This window comes from Centropristis striata, chromosome 8 (genome assembly GCF_030273125.1).
Source record: "Centropristis striata isolate RG_2023a ecotype Rhode Island chromosome 8, C.striata_1.0, whole genome shotgun sequence".
NCBI classification, from domain to species: domain Eukaryota; kingdom Metazoa; phylum Chordata; class Actinopteri; order Perciformes; family Serranidae; genus Centropristis; species Centropristis striata.
In genome coordinates, this window is record NC_081524.1 from 28835710 (window position 1) to 28853377 (window position 17668).

A 17668-nucleotide genomic window follows, 5' to 3' on the forward strand; every position below is an offset into this window, starting at 1 on the left:
GCACTTTATCGGTAGCATTGTGTGTCAACCAAAGCGTTTTTTTCCTGAGACAAGCATATTTTTTATTAGTTTGCAATGGGAGCCCTGCATATTAACACTCACTAGAAACACCAGCAGCATGATGAGGTGCTGGGCATCTATTCTGTGCTGATCGCTGCACATTTGGTGTATATTTTTGGTTGCAGAGAATTGAAAAATGTTCAACTTTGGGTAAATGCTGCTCCTCGTCACCCAGCTGTTCAATTGCAGCGGAGGAGGGGCGGGACAAATACCACAAAGACCAACCCTCACACACAGCTGCACAACAACAACAATGGAGGAGAAATGAATACTGCTGGCCACAAAGACTGGCAGCGGGTCTGTCATCCCTACATGCTTCTGCCTTCCCTTCATCCAGAGCAAGTACTCTACCTTGTGCAGACATTTTTACTCATGTGGATACTCCGAATCATAGCAACCAGCTGAGCTGCATCTCTACAAAGCACCTTTTTGCTCCCAGCAGGGTGTTTTTCCAAAGACCGCATGGTGTTTTCAGCTGGACAGAAATGCTTTGGTGGACACACAGCCTTGTGGAAATGACACCAGTGGTTGTTTAACCATTGACAATTTGGCCAGACAAGTGCATATCAACCAACCAATCGACCAACCGATGGAGATGGTGTCAGCCTTAGTAAACACTAGTGTGAAAGAAAGAACAGACAGCATTGGTTTATCCTGAGGATTTAAGTTTAATTATGACACCACATCAAAATAAAAATTTCCAACAGATCTGGAATTTAATTCCATCCATATACATGCATAGCAACAACGTTTTAAGAAACATTTTCTCCCATAATCAGGACATTGGAATGATCATTTTACATCAGTATCCCCACTGACCTCCCACCCATCTTGTTCATCAGCAATAAACTTAATTCTTGTACAACTTCTTTTTTTCCCTATGGGGTTACAAATAATTATATGCACAGTCCCCATTTCATAATACTGCTTTCAGTAATGTTCCCTCATTTACAAAGTATTGCATTGAGAGCAAATTTCAAAAAGGGAGACCAAAGTGTATCATCAAACAGAAATACGAGTACTATACAAGAATGCTGCCATCCTCATGAAAACATCCACATCTGAGTTGAAGAAAAGAGACAGGGACAAACAGCCACATATGTATGCAAAGCCATGTGTATATGCCAAAATGTGAGATGCAGGGTTGTGCCTGGTTATCACCCCCAAATGGTGATTTTTTTAAGGCAAACAAGTCATTAGTAGCAATCTGCAAGTGACATTTTGGGCATATACATAAACTGGTACAGCAAATAAGAATACACAAGTGCCTCAGTAGCTATTTTTGTGTCTAAAATGCATCTCATTTTTGTATTGTCTATTTGTTTCATTGAGCCTACACTACAGTGTAAACAATATGTGTGCTACACAAGAATGACTATACAATAACATTACAAACAACTCTGATATAAATTTCATTTTGAATTTAAATTAAGATCACTACTCCTATTAATACTGATTGTAAAATAAATTAATGTGAAAGTGGCACCAATATTATTCTTGATTCATTTTTCTTTTCTTTTTCTTTTTTAACCAATGGTTTTGCATTTTTAAGTCTTAAAACGATGAAAGAAGAAGCTTCTCTTGATTGTCCACAAGCAGCGTTTAGCACTGCGTGATGCACTATTCCAGACACAACAGTGTACCAAAACAAAGGAGAAAAAAGGGGTAAAAGTCGGTGGGGCAAAGGTGTGGGGAGGGAGAAGAAGAATGCGTCTTATTCTTCTTAACTTATTTTACATGCTCTGCAGCATGTGATGAACAGTAAAACTTCTTATGGGTAATAAAGTTTGACAGGTTGTTGAACTGGATATCACAGAGGCGGCAGTACTTGCCACTTCCAGAGCCGTTCACGCCTTTGTTGGCTGGGGGTGCCGCCTCCTCGTTTGGAGACTTGGAGGAAGGCGACATGTTCTCGTTGGAGTCGGCCTGGTTCTCAGTGGCCCACGTAGGAGAGGGATTTGGAGGTTGGCCGTCTGGCTGGGGCTGATTCTCCTGCTGCGGTGGAGCAGTGCCTGAACGTTCCTCGGGCTTGTGCCCCCCGTTGACGATGACCATGCCCCTGTTCTTCGGCAGTAGGGGAAGGGGGTCCTTGCCAGGGTGGGGGCAGCCATTAGCAGCAGGCTGCTGGGCCTGCTCTCTGGTTGTTCCTGTCTCGCCTCCTCCTCCTGCGCCTCCTCCCCCATTAACGCTCTGCTCCTGTTCGCTGGCCTCTCCCTGCATCACTGGTCCGCCAGTCACATAATCGGTTGGCTTTATCCCAAAGTACGGCGATATTTGCTCTGGACCTTTCACCTTCTTTATTGCTCCGGGATAAAGGCAGTGGGGCAGAAACATATTCTTGTTCTCATCTTTTGATGGAATGAGCTGGGGCTCAGCAAAAGTCTTGAGTCCCTGCACTGGGCCCAGGTGAGGGGGGAACATGCCTCCATTCTGCACCATCACCTTCCCATTGCCATTCTTCTCACATTTGCCTGGGCTTTTATCGTACACGTCATCAGGGTTGTTATTGCCTTCGCTCTTCACATCTGGGAACATGGTCGTCTCCAGGCCGCCAGTCTCATTGTGTTGTTGTTGCTGCTGTTGTTGTGGCTGTTGTTGTTGAGCGGCGGCAGCAGCAGCAGCAGCAGCGGCGGCAGCGGCGGCTGTTGCAGGGCAAAAGTTCTGTTTGTGTGCCAGGTAGTTCTCCACTTTGTTAAAACTTATCTTGCACACTGCACATTCGTGATAGTCCAACAGTCTTTTAGGGGAGCTACATGTCTTGTCAGAGACTGGCGAACACTTTTTGCTGAGATCAATGGGGGCGTCCAGCTCCTGCTGCTCCACTGTATTGCATTTGGGAGCCAGAATAGGTTTAGTGACAGTCAGAGAGGCCTCCAGGTGTTTCGGTACCATACCAGGGAAGATGTCACAGCGTGGGTGGAAGCGGTCTGCTAGGCTCTCCACAGCTTCCTGGGATGTACAAGGGTTCATAGGAGGAAGTCCGAGGAAACCTGGCTGACCCATAGGGGGCCTCTGGTGGTCCTGGTCAGGGAGACACATCTCGTACATCTTCCTGCGCTTGCGGGCCCTAATGGTTCTCTGCATGGAGGGTACCTTGTTGCTGGACATGCGTTTCATGGGTGGGTCATGACGGGTGGCACAGTAGTACTGCTTGTGGACCATGTAGGTCTCGTGGCGGCTGAAGGTGATATTGCAGGCATCGCAGGTTGTCTTGTTTGGGTCATTGTCACTTTCCACCAAACCCGTACTGGGGCTTTTTCCTTCCATCTGCTTGCCGTTCAGCCTCTCCTCAGCCCCAGTTGGGGTCGAGACCTTTTTCACCTGTCCGGCTAGATCCTTATCAGGCCCTTTAGCCCCAGCGTTGATCATGTCCAACACATTGGAGTTCAGACAGGCGGACTGCATGAGGTGGTTGTCGGCCTCTGTTGGGTGGCAGCTGGTCAACATGCTAACAGAACTGTGACCGCTGTTGGGGCTTACCGCCTCTGGAACCTTATCTGAGAGAGCGGAGAAGTCAGGGGACTTTGCCATGTGTTGCCAGCGGCTGTTACAGTAGTGCTTTTTGTGGACCAAATAGTTGTCCAGGTTGCTGAAGGTGATATTGCATTCGAAACAGGTGGCCCCTTTGGGCATAAGAGGACTGTAGATGACAGGGGGGTAGCTGTTCCCTCCATGGCGCAGCCTCCGGTGAACTAGCTCTGACATTTTAGCCAGAATCTCAGAAGCCTGCGGGACTACTGAAATGTCTTGGGAGAAAGCAAACTGAGACAAGAAGGGGCCCATGGGAAATGTAGGCATGTTATGCTGCACAGGGGAGGAGGCCAGCCGGGGGCTGGAGGGCTCAGACTTGATCCTAGTGTAAGAAAAACTGGCTTTACTGCCTGGTTGGGCCTCTCCCTTCTGAACAGACAGCATGGGCTTCTTCTCAGCCTTGTCAGCCTCTCCGTCTGTGCTGGTCTCCTTGTTGAGGGCCCCTTTGGGACTTCCCAGCAGAGCATCCTTCCTGTTGGCCAGCTCAGCGCGGGCCTGCTGCTGCTGCTGCTGGAGGCTTTCCTCAGGCCCCCTGGGGGAATGCTCGGTGCCGTCGCCTTCCCTGTGAAGTTTGCTGCCGTGCCCATGTAAGTCCTGATGCTGTAAGAGTTCCCTGTGGCTCTGGAAGCTGATATGGCAGTGATTGCATCTGAAGGCCGCCTGTGACAGGTGAGACATGATGTGATGCTGGAATGTAATAAGAGAATCTGCCGTGTAGTTACAGATTGTGCATTTCAAGCTGGTGCCAGGAGGGAGGCTCTCTTCCATTTTGACACCTGTGAAGGAGATAAAAGGGAGAAATGCTCAGAATCTCGCCTCCCACTTCTCCTTTAGAGTTAACTGTAGAAACCATCAAACGCTCATGCATTATGCCAAGCTTATTCCCATCCACTAGATATTTTTTTGCTCAAGGATAAACTGTCAACTATGCTAGCTGACAGCAGGATATGTATATTTTTGAAAAGAAATGACAATCATTTTTCCAAACCTGTGTAAAACTTGGTCCCTGTGTTATTTTTTTAAAAACACTTTTCAGAGTCTCTTTCTTTTAACAATTGCCATCTTCAAAAAACATAATATACAACATCATTTTTAATCTGTTGTGTTAACAAGCTAGTTTCTGCACTCTTTGATCCATGACATTGTCACTCACCACTGTGTGAGGTGCTTAAGTGCATTTCCAGGGCCCTGGCTCCGGAGAAGCTCTTGTTGCACTGTGGGAAGGGGCACATACTGGGGGTCTGGTGGGGTCCGTTGTCGTTCTCCTCCACGACCGTCTCTGGCTCCCTCTGTCGCCCGCTGCAGTAGTACATGAGATGGGCCTGCAGGTTCCTCTCACTCCGAAACCAGATTCCACATGCCTTGCAAGGGAAGATGTCCTCTGTAAGGGACAAGGATGGGGACAAAGGGGACATGATATCAGGATATATACAGTACTTTTATATTTATGCACAAGTATGAAGATAAAGCGCTTTCACACATGCATACACACATACTCCTCTTCTCTACTTCTACAGTTCTGACTCTCAAAGCCTGTGTTAAAAGGCTTTTCCACCAAATCCTCAGCTGCTGCATATCGCTGTGTTGCTACCCCTGGGTTGGTGCCCTTTCTCAAGGGCAAACAAGAACACTGGACCATCTGCTTACAGAAGCCTCCCTGTTGAGCTGAACCCAGATAGCCCTCGCTAAGTAAACAAACACACTATTTGCATGAGGCGTGTATTTTGCAATTAACACATTAGTTCGAGCCTCAGTGTGTTTATGTGAACCCAAAACTTGAAGGTCGATGGCTCTTATCTCCAGTGCAGAGACTCATCTGGGTTAATCTACGCCCGGCGGAGACGACGCTCCTTGTTAAGCAGGTGACTGAGTGCAGGCTGTGGACTGGTGTGTGTGTGTGTGTGTGTGTGTGTGTGTGTGTGTGTGTGTGTGTGTGTGTCAGAGAGAGATCGAGAGAGAGAAAGAACAAGAGCATGCATGTGCGATTGTGCATGTCTAAACAAAAGCACTCCTCGTTCCAGCCCCATGTGCATGCGCTCTTGTTGGTGCACGGACACTCACTGTTGACGATGGCAGTGGGCAGGATGGAAGCCATCGCGGCCTGCTGCGGCAGGAGCTGGATGCTGTCCAGCAGCCTGGCTGGGTACATGCCCTCGCTCAGAGACATGTGGTTCACCGCCTGCAGACGCGAGTCAAAGTCCACAGCAAACGCCACCAGCTCCTCGCCCTCCATCATGTTCTTGGTGGTGGTGCACCATAGTTGGCCACCTGGACAAAACAGAGATAGAGGAGACATTTAAAAGCTTGCTGCGAGAGAGGAAAAGCTTTGCTGCGTGTACACATGAGTAATTCTGGATTTAAATGTCAGGGAATTATGCAACATAAGAAATTATATTTTTGTGCGCCTTGGATGGCATGCACAACATCTCAAAGACTCAGTATTTCACTGCCGTGTTGCATAACAGTCTGTAGAGTGGAATTTCCATGTGGCCCTTGCTGTGTTGAAAAATGACATTTAAACATGTCTTTTCAAAATCAGTGCCCACACTACTTTGGATAATGGACAGAAGATGCTGTCCACAGACTATTTTTTCTGTAGCTCCACCATTCAAGCAGTTAGATCTGTAGATTGAGACACTGCTTTTGAAAAGACATGCTGCTTTTTAACTTTATAAATGTCATTTTTCAATGTTTAGCGCTACAAATGGAATTCCATTCCACCTCAATTGTTTTGGTGCAAAAAAAATCTCAGAGACAGACATAAAAAAACCCCAGTTCAAACAAAATCAAAACTGTGCAACCAAAGGTGAGTATGTTTTTGTAAATTGGGTGAACAAACCCTTTAAAAGGTAATTTCTTTCTTTTTACTGTCACTCAAATGTCTTTTTTTTGGGGCGACTGGCGCTCATATGCAGAAGCAAGGCGAACCTCGGCTGGGGTAAACTGTAGCCTACAGTGCTGTTGTCAGCTAGAACACTGAGACAGGTCCTTCATATTATTAGATTGTTGTGTTTTGGGATTAAGCATTCCTCTGAAATCTTCTGAACATATTCATTAAGTCAGAGAAAGGGGGAGGGGGCAGGAGGAAGGAAGGAGGGAAGGGGGTAGAGTGAAGGTTTTAGCTTAGATAATATTTATCTCAGCACATGACAGGCTTTTCAGCTGCACTTCATTTTCCATTGAAGAGATTAAAGTTTTTAATATGACTATTTACAGAAATCTGGCTGGGGAGATAACAACAAACTATGATACGCTCCTGCTAAATGGCAGAATTAGGACATTGTTTCTGAGGAAAGCTGGACAATTAATTAAAGCACGCTGTTAGCTTTCAAAGATGTGCAAACATACCGACGGAGTGTCAGGCTGAGAGGGGACATGTGATTTGAGCCCTGGCTGATGTGGAATAAAGAGAGTCCTGAGGAGAGGTGTGAAGGCAGGGGGACGAAAGCCCCTACACATGTGGAACACTGATTACTCATGTTTACACAAAACCTATGAATCGCCAGGTTTAAAACCGCCCTGTAGACACGGTGAAGGTGCTCGGCTCTGTTTGAAAACAATCCAATTTTCTGTGGATATGCTAGATATAGAAAAAACTAGTGGATGAAAACAGAACCGCCATGACTTTATACCATTATGGCTTGCTTTATATATAAATCATTGCTAAGTTTCTCGAATGAATTGTCCCATTATTTTAATTCAAAATTGAATATTTCAGATTTCACATCGCTGTTTTGATTAAAACCTTTCTAGCCCTTCCTATCTGCTGCTGAAGCACTGAAAATTAGACCAGCACAAACGTGTCAAAGGAGTGAAATAGTATTAAAATATGCTATCTTTCAAAGTCCCATTTGTGTGCAGGCTTCCTCCCCGTGAGTGTGTGTGTGTGTGTGTGCCTGCGTGAGCGTGTGCATGTCAGCGCCACTTTAAAGAGCAGTGCCTATCTGTCGGCCAATCTGCTGTGACGAGACACACACTTCAGGCCGCTCCACTTCATCGTTTTGATTCTGTCATACCACACACTGCCTGGAGAGGCCCTTTGAATTTTTATCTCCTAATTAAAATAACAAAACTCCTCTCCACTGTCTGCCCAAGTTACCATCAAGGTAGATACAAACTGCCACTGACAATGGCGGGGAATATATCGCAGTCATAGCCACAAAAGTTTCTCTCCTCTGAATGGATCTTTTAGTTCAGACGCGCTCAGCTTACAAAGAGAATTATGAACTAGAACCCTGATGCTCAGATACAAATCAGTGTTTTTTTTATCAATCCAAATCAAAGATACTGTATGCTCTTCTCAGCTGAAATGAAGTAGATTATGAGGAGTATGATGGAAATGTTTTACTGCATTTTGACAGAGAATATGCACTCAGATTGGATTCCTTCAGCCAAGAATGCTACAGATCCATCTGTTGTGTGCTAGAATGCTGGAAGTGAGTTTTAGGACTGCATGTCCCAGTTTTTACTGAGCTACACAAAACACTGAGGCAGCACTTGTTACAGTCACTCAACCAAGACGAGGTAGTAAGATACATGTGTTCAGGCTGCAGGATTATTGCAGTTTAAACTACACGCATGTTGTCATCAGAATTACAAATCATAGTTGCTTCTTTCAGATTTGTGAAAGTACTTACCATAATTTTGTGCATTATGTTTCTATATATTTCTTTTTTTTTGTTTACCATTTGCTGAAATGCTAACTGATCCTAAGCAGCTTCAAGGCCAAATCTTCTTTGATATAAGTCATTTCTTATCTCGTTCACAATATTTATAATATTATAGCATGTTTTCTGGTAAATCTGTCTATATGAAATAATAACCACATGGTAAAGCCTATTTTTCATACTAATGTGTGAATTAGATACTTGACAAATGAAAGGTATTGAGTATTTTCTTATTTGATTTAGTGAAAAAAGAACATTTTTAAGTTGAATTATATATAGAAAAAATTAGAGCAAGATCGATATATACTGGCCTATCATAGATATGTCTGTATGTCCCATATGCACTGATGAAATCTTTGTTTACAGAACATGTAATGCAGAAAATGATGCCTGAGATGAAATGGTGTCATCATCATGTAATTTGTCCCGCAGAGCGCTGAACAAATAAAATGTTCTTTCCTCTATCACATACAGATGGGTGAAACATGACTGGGACTGCTCCAAAGATGGTGATGTAGTCAGCAGTGGTCATACATTGTTATACATCATTTGTACGACATATAATCATGTATAATGTTAAATATTCTTTAAGAAACTAGCCTTCTGAGTAATTTTTCGAATTGGTGCAAAATCCACATAGAAGAGGTCTACTTTTCTTCTAGCTTAGCCTTATTGGTAATTAAATGATTTTTTTCTCTATATAATTGTTATCTGCCTTTCAAATCCCAAACCTGTCAGACCCTAGAAAAAAAATGTATATGCATAAATCAGATTTTCAGAGAAATGTAAGTTTGCTTTGGTTCTTTTAATTAATGTACATGTGTATCACAATATCTTGATATACAATTTAATCATGATAAAATTCCATTGAAAGATAATAAATTATATTAAACTATCACCAAGCCCTATTTAGGTATCCATAACTTAAATATACAAATGTTGGATTAACTGTGCAGCCATAGCATATTCAAGTTTGCATAAAACAAGTGGAAGAACACATGCATACCTGCAGTACATGTATGCACTGACCAATGCATGCAAAGAAACATGTCATGTTCATGCCCATAATGGAGATGCAATGCATAGAAAACAGACAGCTAAGAGGCGTCAGGTGGGCAACAATTTTCCACGAAGGAGTGCTTTCTAGATCGGTCATGGCTGTTTCCCTCTGACAGCCTTTTCATGACAGGTGATTTAAATCATAGAAACAGGTGAGCCACCCATGGCAATGGCATGATCTGTATGAACAAGTGAGCAAGACGGGGAGGGTCACAAGTCAGAGCGAAAAACCGAACCCGTAAGTCATGAAACTGGGGGAAAGGCTGGGAAAAGTGCAGCTTGTGATTTGCACTTGTTTGCCTGCTAACTGTCTGCAGTGAGCTGCCTTTGTGCAGTGGCCAATGCAGTTGGAATGAAGGCTATTGTCTAAATCCTCCTGCAGAGCACCTGATAAAAGAATAAAGAACTATGACATATTCTAAAAACAATGGAGGAATTAAGGGGAGACAATAGGCCAGCTGCCTCATTAAAACAATCAAAAACGGCATCCTGTACGTAGTCCAGATAATTAAAAACCACTGCTTCCTACAGTCTCTCAATACCATATCCACCAGCTCACTGAGGCCCTGAGACTATGGCTCTGCTGGCTAAATGCCCTCTTCCTTCTCTTCCCTTTGATTAATGCTTTATTTGAACATGCAGTTGAAGATGAACATATGAAGGAATTCATGAAACAAAATTATAATGCAAACCCTTTCCTCCTATAAGTACTTATAAACTAATCAAATGTCTCAGGATGAATCACAGAGACTCGGGGCGCGTGTCGCCTCCCCTTTGCCTAAAGCCCCGAGAGATTTCAAAGTGCAGGCATCACAGGGCATTTTTTAATTTTCTCACTTTAAATGACTTTATAAGAAAATGGATGTGTACAGTATCTGTATATGTATGGGGGAGGCAGGGAGAATAGAGCATGAGATACTTGAGCAGGAATATTTATTTATATTTTTTTGGCTCCCTGCAAACCGCTACCAACCACCATATCTTAATGAAGCCGCAAACAAATCTCTCATGCCTCGTGCAAAAGCTGAGAGACAACAAAGCAGCAGAAATAACAGAAGGGCCCGGATAATTAAACTGGCCTGAAGACAGGTATTCAAATGTTGGTGTGTAAACAGCACAACTCTTTAATAGTTTAGCTGTAAAATGCGTAGTTAAGCACATCAGCACTTGCCTCTCCCATCTGTCCAAACACATTACCGTTGCAGAGGCCATTACAGCACTGGAGTACAGTCCCACTGCACCACAGCCACATATTATGGGAGGGGTTGAATGGGGTTTCTGGGAAAACTAACATTGGCCCACTGGCATTACCTGAATGCATCAAGGGGTCATGTATTTTAACCTTCTCAAACACAGGAGAAAAAAATGCTATAATATTTCAATTTTGAGATGTAAGAAATGTATAATTTGTTCCCCAAAAATATGATTTATTTATTCATTTGTAACATCCCTTGTAGTGGACAATCTTTTCCATGAAGCATATATTACAGTCCAGTACACTTACAATGCATGATTTAATTAACCTGTAGGAAATGTAATATTTAAGGTAATGTGCATGCTTTTAACAGGTTATAGAGTGTGTACATGTTCCTGCACAAGATAAATAATCTATGTTTGACTCTTCCTCAATCATTTTCAACAACGTCTTTTCTGCCTCCCTCAGTCATGTTTTTGAAAGATGGAAAATGGTTGAAAATGAAAGGAAGCAAGTTCCACTTTTAAAATGGGTTAAAATGTGTTTTTCAAAGGCATAAAAATAAAATGTTAATGTAATATATAATTAAGAAGAAAAAAAAAACATCCTTATTAAGAACAGAAACAGTATATCTTTATAAATTTGCAGATTTACTGTCATAAAATATGTTTGCTGCAATCCCCCCCCTCCCCCCCCCCCCCCCCAGTTTGAAAAGTGTTCTGTTGGTCACACCTCCATGTGCGTTACATCAGTAGAAAGCCCAGGATGTGCTTTGCACAGTGCATTAGGTCTCAAATAGACTGCACGCATGGTGTTCGAGATGAAGGCCTCAGTGTCCGCTCCCCCACAGTAGACATATGAATTGTCTCAGGAGGATAAATCGTTGTGCACTTTGAGAAATAGGGAAGAAGAGCATTTTATACATTTTAAAAAGCAAAAGCTTTAAATCTACATCACCAGATTCAGTGTGTAATTTTCCTTTGTCAAGCCTGGTGCTGATTTGTTCGTTTTTTTTCCTTGGCTTGGTAATTCTGCTCCTTTAAGTTGTCGTCTCCGTCTATTGGCTCTAACTGCTGGTCTTAATTGTGAAGTGAGGCCAGTGGTGCCTGAAGCCACAGAGAGGGTTGTAATTAAAGACCTCTACTCTTCTTGTCTTCAAATCAGCTCCAACTCCTCCTGGTCAAATGGGAACAAGCTCCTCACACCTACGAATATCAAGTAGCTGCATGTTGTTAAACACTACTTATGTTTTTTTTTCTGTGTGTGTTTTTTTAACGAAGCTTTATCATTTATTGGAGTACGTAAATGTCCAACTTCCCAGCCAACTTCCCCGGATCTTGTGAAAATATTTATCACAAATGTGCGGATGAATAATATCTGTATCTGCACCTGACAGCAGACGGTGCTGCGACAAACACTAAACAAATCTTCCTCATGAATACTGGTAAATATTTGGACTGTTTCTGGATCATCAGAGTTGAACACATTAGGATGACTCATGGCTGTCAACCTCGCCATCACAATCCCCAGCAAGCAAGCAAGCAAGCAGAGAGGAAAACGCTGAGTTGGACCCGAGCAGGGAACATCATTCACAGGGTCAAACAAGCTTACCATTATTGACGGTACACTAAACTAGAATTAGCTGACTCTACTATTATTTCACTAAGGCACTGACACAGATTGACTCTCTCCCGCTCTATCTCTCCTTCACTCCCTTCCACCTCCTCCTTCTCATGTTTGGAGTCGGCCACTAGGAGGCACTCTTCTCATGCTGAAGCTGCAGCCGGTGGATGTGTTGCTGCGATGATGCAGAGACGCCTCAGACATGGCAGAGCAGCATAGACGCCAGTCTGCCTATACATCCTTGCAGGTAGGTGCTAAAGATCTTACTCTCATGAGAAATGTATGTGGATCAAAAGGCATTCCTCTGGCTTTATTTAGATTTGATCTTTGCCTGTAAATTATGTAGTGAAAGCTTAAATGTGGGAGTAAAACGTTCTATTTTTTTGTTTTTGTTTATTTATCTTTTGTCTGTTTTGCTGCATATCTGTAAAGGCAGTAATCAAGCAATGCTTTTATCACTTTTCGACACATTTCATATTTCTAAAATTTTAAAATTGTAGCAGAACAAATCTCCTTTTTTTTTTTACACAGAGAAATAAATACTGTTCAGTAAATATGTGTTTACAGAGCCCTGACTTGCCTTGTCTTGCCTGACACCCCAAACCCCCAGATTTCCCTCCTTTTGCACTACAGCGTCCACACTAATTTTAGCATCAAGTGTTTTTGCAGATATAGCCAGTACCAAGAGCTCATGGATGGCCTCGAGCGAATGGCACGCGGGTCAGAATCCACAAATTAAAAAGTCCTCCCAGGGGAGCCTCATACACGCCGCTCTCTCTATAGTATACATTCACAGGCAACAAAGACATAAAAGCAGCACAGCACCGAACAATGTCATTCAACACACATTTATGAACTGTTTGAAGGCACGAAAACAGTTGGAGAAAAAAAGAAGAAAAAAAAAATCAAGCAACGATGTGATTCAGCAAACGTTTTTCTGAGTAAAAATTAAATGTTCCACTTTGAAATTAAAAGACGTTTCTCTGGGTAGTCTCTGGAGACTCGTGTAGCTTTTTCAATACAGTGAGAACGATACTGGCAGGAGGATGTTTGCCTGGTAATAGTGTTGTAATAATTTTCAGAGAGAGAAAAAGTAGAGATGTGAATTAGCAGCTGTTTTACTCTATTAGAGTGCAATGACAGAGCTTGAATATTTAGATTTCAATTTATTATACAAATTTGTAATTTTTCCACTCAAATTCATTAAATGGAATATTTATCACTCCAAACATCACCTGTTTTAATAGGATTTTTTTTAAACAAACTATTTGCACAGAAAAAACATAAATAATTTTCTTTTTAACATTTTTTATTTTTTTTATCCCAAAGAAATTAAATGTTTTCCAATAAACAGTAAATGGCTTTTGAGAGCAATTTACACTTTCTATATTGCAGGTAACGTGTGAGTTATTTGCTGTCAGTCTAAAACAATAACAGCCACAAATTCCTACAGTACAAAGCTGTTCTCCCTCATTAGCTGCCACACACAGTCAGCTCCTCCCTGTCCACAGTAAAGTGGAGTAGACTATTAAAGGAAAGCTGTGACTGGCTCCTCTCCTCTCCGCGCCGCACTGCTTTATTCTTTATTTGGACAGGTTTGTCCCATTGAGCACTCTATTAGCTATCCTTCTCTGCGGGTAGTGCTGCCTGTGTCCTGGTTGTGGCCAGTCGACATGTGTTTACTGCGGCCCCTGCTGCGGCGGCAGGCTGGTTGGGGGCCCGTCCTGACCAAGCCCCGCTAATGGGACCAGAAGACCCCTCGTGAAAGGCCGCGGCTGTGTTGAACACCGCAGCAGACCCTACCCCTCCCTCCCCTCCAGCTGCGGCCCCATGGCCCATGTCCCCCTACCCATCATGCCTCGGCGGGAGCAGGTGAACGGCGGAGGGCCAACGCCGGTGAGCTTGGTTTTCCTGGGAGAGCAGTGCGCCATCGCCACGCGCCTCAGTGGTTCCTCCAACATGGCTCCGGCCCTGCGCCACACGGGCTGGCTTGCCAGTCTGTGTGTCTGTGTGTTTTTAAGTGTGTGGGTGTATGTGTGTGTGTGTGTATGTGGGGGTGTATGGTGGATGCCAGCCCTAATGCAAATGCTTGCCGTTTAAAAAATGGGAGCCTCTCTCCTCCTCTGTCTCTCCTCTTTGGAAAGGTCTATTTTGGCCTTCTGGTGCTGGCAGTTAATTTTTTCCTCTCCAGAAGGACAGAGAGCCAGGGAGATGCACCTGTCAACCATTTTGAAATTCAACATTATTGATCTGGTCATGAGGAATGGAATTTATGCAGCTCTGTCTTTTTTCTCCACGATTATTCATTGATTTGTTGCTTAAAACATACACATTTCCCTTTTCTGCATAGTGTTTCTGTGCCTTATTTACAGGCATGCTAATTTGATGCTCACAGCACAGCAATACACAGAAAGAATACTGCCACACACACACACACCTTCTGCCACACACATACACACACACACACACACACACACACCAGTCACCGGTGCAACATCCCAGCATGCCCTCTGTCTCTGCACCCCTGTAATTCTACATATTGCTTAAAGTATGTGCTAATTAAATTTTCTGTCGGTTTGCAAGAGAAATAAATAATCTGCAGCTAAAAGGCCTAATTGCGTTTGTCACATTGTGTCTCGGTGGCTGGTGCATCGGGAGCACAGCCGCTGCCCTTGCTCATTGCCATTCTGTCGTCCTGGCAAGCCCCCGCGCTGCCCCAGGTATCACCACGCGGCCATCTGGAGCCGACATCTGTCTCTCTATTGATCACAAGGGTTTAGCACTTGATCAAACAGACTGCGACAGGAAATTGCTCTTTTCCCCACAGAAAAGGCCAATCGCCTGCGTGAGGGTAATAGAGTGGAACTGAGTTGCAGCACCAGCGCGGTGGGCAGGCGGGCACGGGCACAGCCAGGCAGGCAGGCAGCGGCACGGCGGTGTCAGCCGCTGTGGAGGTGGCAGGGATGGCACCAGTGCTAAAGTCCACTGCCATGTTACCGAGACCATGTTCCTAACCTTTCTACTGCAGCAACGCTTGTTTTACTACAGAAACACATTTTTATTCACAATCATGCAAATTTTGGAGTTTTCCACTCTGAGCACATCATCTGTGTATGCATGCACAAGATGAGACCATCACCTCTGATTAAAAAACTGTCATTTGAAGAGCAGAATTTATCTTTCAAGTCATTCAGGTAAATGTCTAAGCCAACAGCTGTCTCAAACTGTTAGAAAAGCTGGATTCAAGTGAAATATGCTACATGATAAGAACACCAGATGGTCGGAAATTAATGTATTTCTTCTGAAAAAAATAAAAATAAAATCTAAATACTTGCGCATTAACACCGGGGCTGCATTCTGATATTTGAGAAGGCCTTTCTGTCATTTTTTAGAATAATTAAAATGCACGACTGGGAAATTCACACCTTTAAAAATAATGTGTTTAATATGTAAGTGAGCACCCGGGTTCAATAGTGGGAAATCCCTGACAAGGCTGCAGTTGTCTCTTGCTCACTGGTATCCCCAGTGGAGTTCAACACACTATTAGTGCCTGAGGTGAACAGCTCCTGAATGTGTGTTACAGTATGTTAGCTGAGGCTGTGGTCCACATCTAAAATAGTTGTTTCTCTCTGCTCAGGCATGCTTTCCAGGCACTCACTGTAACACCATGTTTAGCAAGTATGGACAATTTGATACTGAAGGTGACATTTATTCAGCATTGTAGCAAATATTTAATTGTTCCTGCAGAGAGCGAGATATGTTTCCCCTTGCCTACAGTGCTGGGATTGTCCTTTGGAATATGATGCAAATTTGGGATGAAGCAACTAATTCCTTCCTTGCACCCCTGTACACCCCCCCCCCCCCCCCCCCCCCAATCCTCCGCCAGCCTCCATCCTCCCCAGACACGAGGATTCTGATTAATCGTGTGACCGCCCCTCGTTTTGCATTTTACACAATCTCACGGCGCCACGGTGAGATGTGTGAGGTGTTTCGCCACTTTTGGCAAGCTGAAAAGATGTAGCCCAAGGAAGAACAAGTCGAAAGTATGAGGGAAAAAAATATGACCAGGGGACGTGATAAAAAATTATCAGCCAGTGTGTTTTCCTGTTTGGTTTTAATCTACATTTAATTAAATTCTTATCTGCTGTGTGCTTATGGCTGCATTTGAATGGCGAGGCTGCATTCATTATGAATGGTAAAATTGAACTCAGTACATTGTGTGTGGCCCAATAAAGAAACAAGACTCTTATTGCAGTGCATGCACAAGCTCCGACAGACATGCGGAAAAAATAAGTCAATTAAGATCGGTCTTTAAATTACCGCTGTATCAAAACAAGGGGCGGGAGCATGCTCCATAATAGAATCCTGACAGGGGAGAGAGCACAGTTGACTGTTGTTAATATACATCCCATTTGATACAGCCAATTGTATTAGCCTGTTTATGGAATGCACAGAGTTGATGCACACTAGATTTACTAGTCTGTCATGATAGTTCATAATCGACACTGCTGGGGGAGAAAAAAAAGTTGACTTCAATGAATATAGAGGTCAAATGAAAAATGGCTGCAGCAGTATAATAAGAGTTCCTCATAAAGATTCCGGTGGTTTATCTGTGTGTTAGAGGTCAACAGCAAAGGTCAATGACAGAATATGTAGACAATATGTGGGCCAGAGCAGATACTGAAGAGTTAAATCCAAAGGAGTAGAGGAGAAAAAAAGATTCAGCTAGAAAACTGTAATACTATTGACAAAAGACACACAGCTTATAACGGGCGGGCGGCACTTCATAAGCTAAGAACAATATCCCATAGGCAGCACCCCGGAAAACGTCGAAAAAGGACCCTGAGCCGATACTACAAAGTTGGGCCCCGGCAAAATCCCTAAATCTTCCCGTTTGCTTATTCCGAGCAGCGTGGGGGGAGAGGGAAGCTCCCTGCTGCCTGCCCATGTTTACAGAGCCGTTCTCATCTCTAGGCCTTGCTCATCCACGGCACTGACACACGGTGTCGACATGATTAGGGGTCCGCCTTTGCATAGGGCTGCGTGTGTGTGCGGGGGGTGGAGGATCGGCAGATGAATGACTTTGGTGCATCGGAGAGGGATCACAGCAGATAATCGCTCCCGACTGCTGCGCCGGAGCTCTCAGATCTGGTCTTTAAAATAATGTTCGGAGTCAAGTCTCTCCAAAGCTTTTTTTTTTTTGCAGGTTATCTTCCCACATTTTATGTTTGCTGTTTAAATCTTAACAGGACACAAGCAGCAAGGGAGAGCAAATATGTCTGGAGTCGGAGGAACCGGAGTGGAAATGTCATTGCGAGGGGTTAAGATTAGCTGAAGCAGGGGCTGAGGAGATGAGACTCCTCTCTATTCGAATGGCTTTCAGTCGGCGAGCAAAACTTGGTATGTTAAATTTAACCTTGGGAGGCCGGATTCCTGCGAGAAGCACGGAGGGATAATGAATCTGACCTCTTGCTAAAACTGACATCATTCCGAGGCATTCACTCAAACACAAGACAAACACCAAATCTCCTTA

General features: G+C 43.8%; 2 protein-coding genes across 2 annotated transcripts in view; one reads left to right on the forward strand and one right to left on the reverse strand.

The window, feature by feature from the left end:
- The window catches only part of si:dkey-122a22.2 (uncharacterized), a 43571-nt gene extending 34406 nt beyond the window's left edge, over nucleotides 1–9165 (forward strand). Inside the window, exon 12 of the mRNA XM_059338732.1 lies at nucleotides 8733–9165. The gene's annotated coding sequence lies outside the window, so the exon portion shown is untranslated. The remainder of the gene's footprint in view (nucleotides 1–8732) is intronic.
- zfpm2a (zinc finger protein, FOG family member 2a) overlaps nucleotides 704–17668 on the reverse strand; it is a 128504-nt gene continuing 111539 nt past the window's right edge. The window contains exons 6-8 of the mRNA XM_059338729.1: nucleotides 5653–5859; nucleotides 4745–4972; nucleotides 704–4367 (exon numbers count right to left, since the gene is read on the reverse strand). Of these exons, the coding sequence (XP_059194712.1) occupies nucleotides 1789–4367; nucleotides 4745–4972; nucleotides 5653–5859 (3014 nt within the window). The 3' untranslated portion in view covers nucleotides 704–1788. The remainder of the gene's footprint in view (nucleotides 4368–4744; nucleotides 4973–5652; nucleotides 5860–17668) is intronic.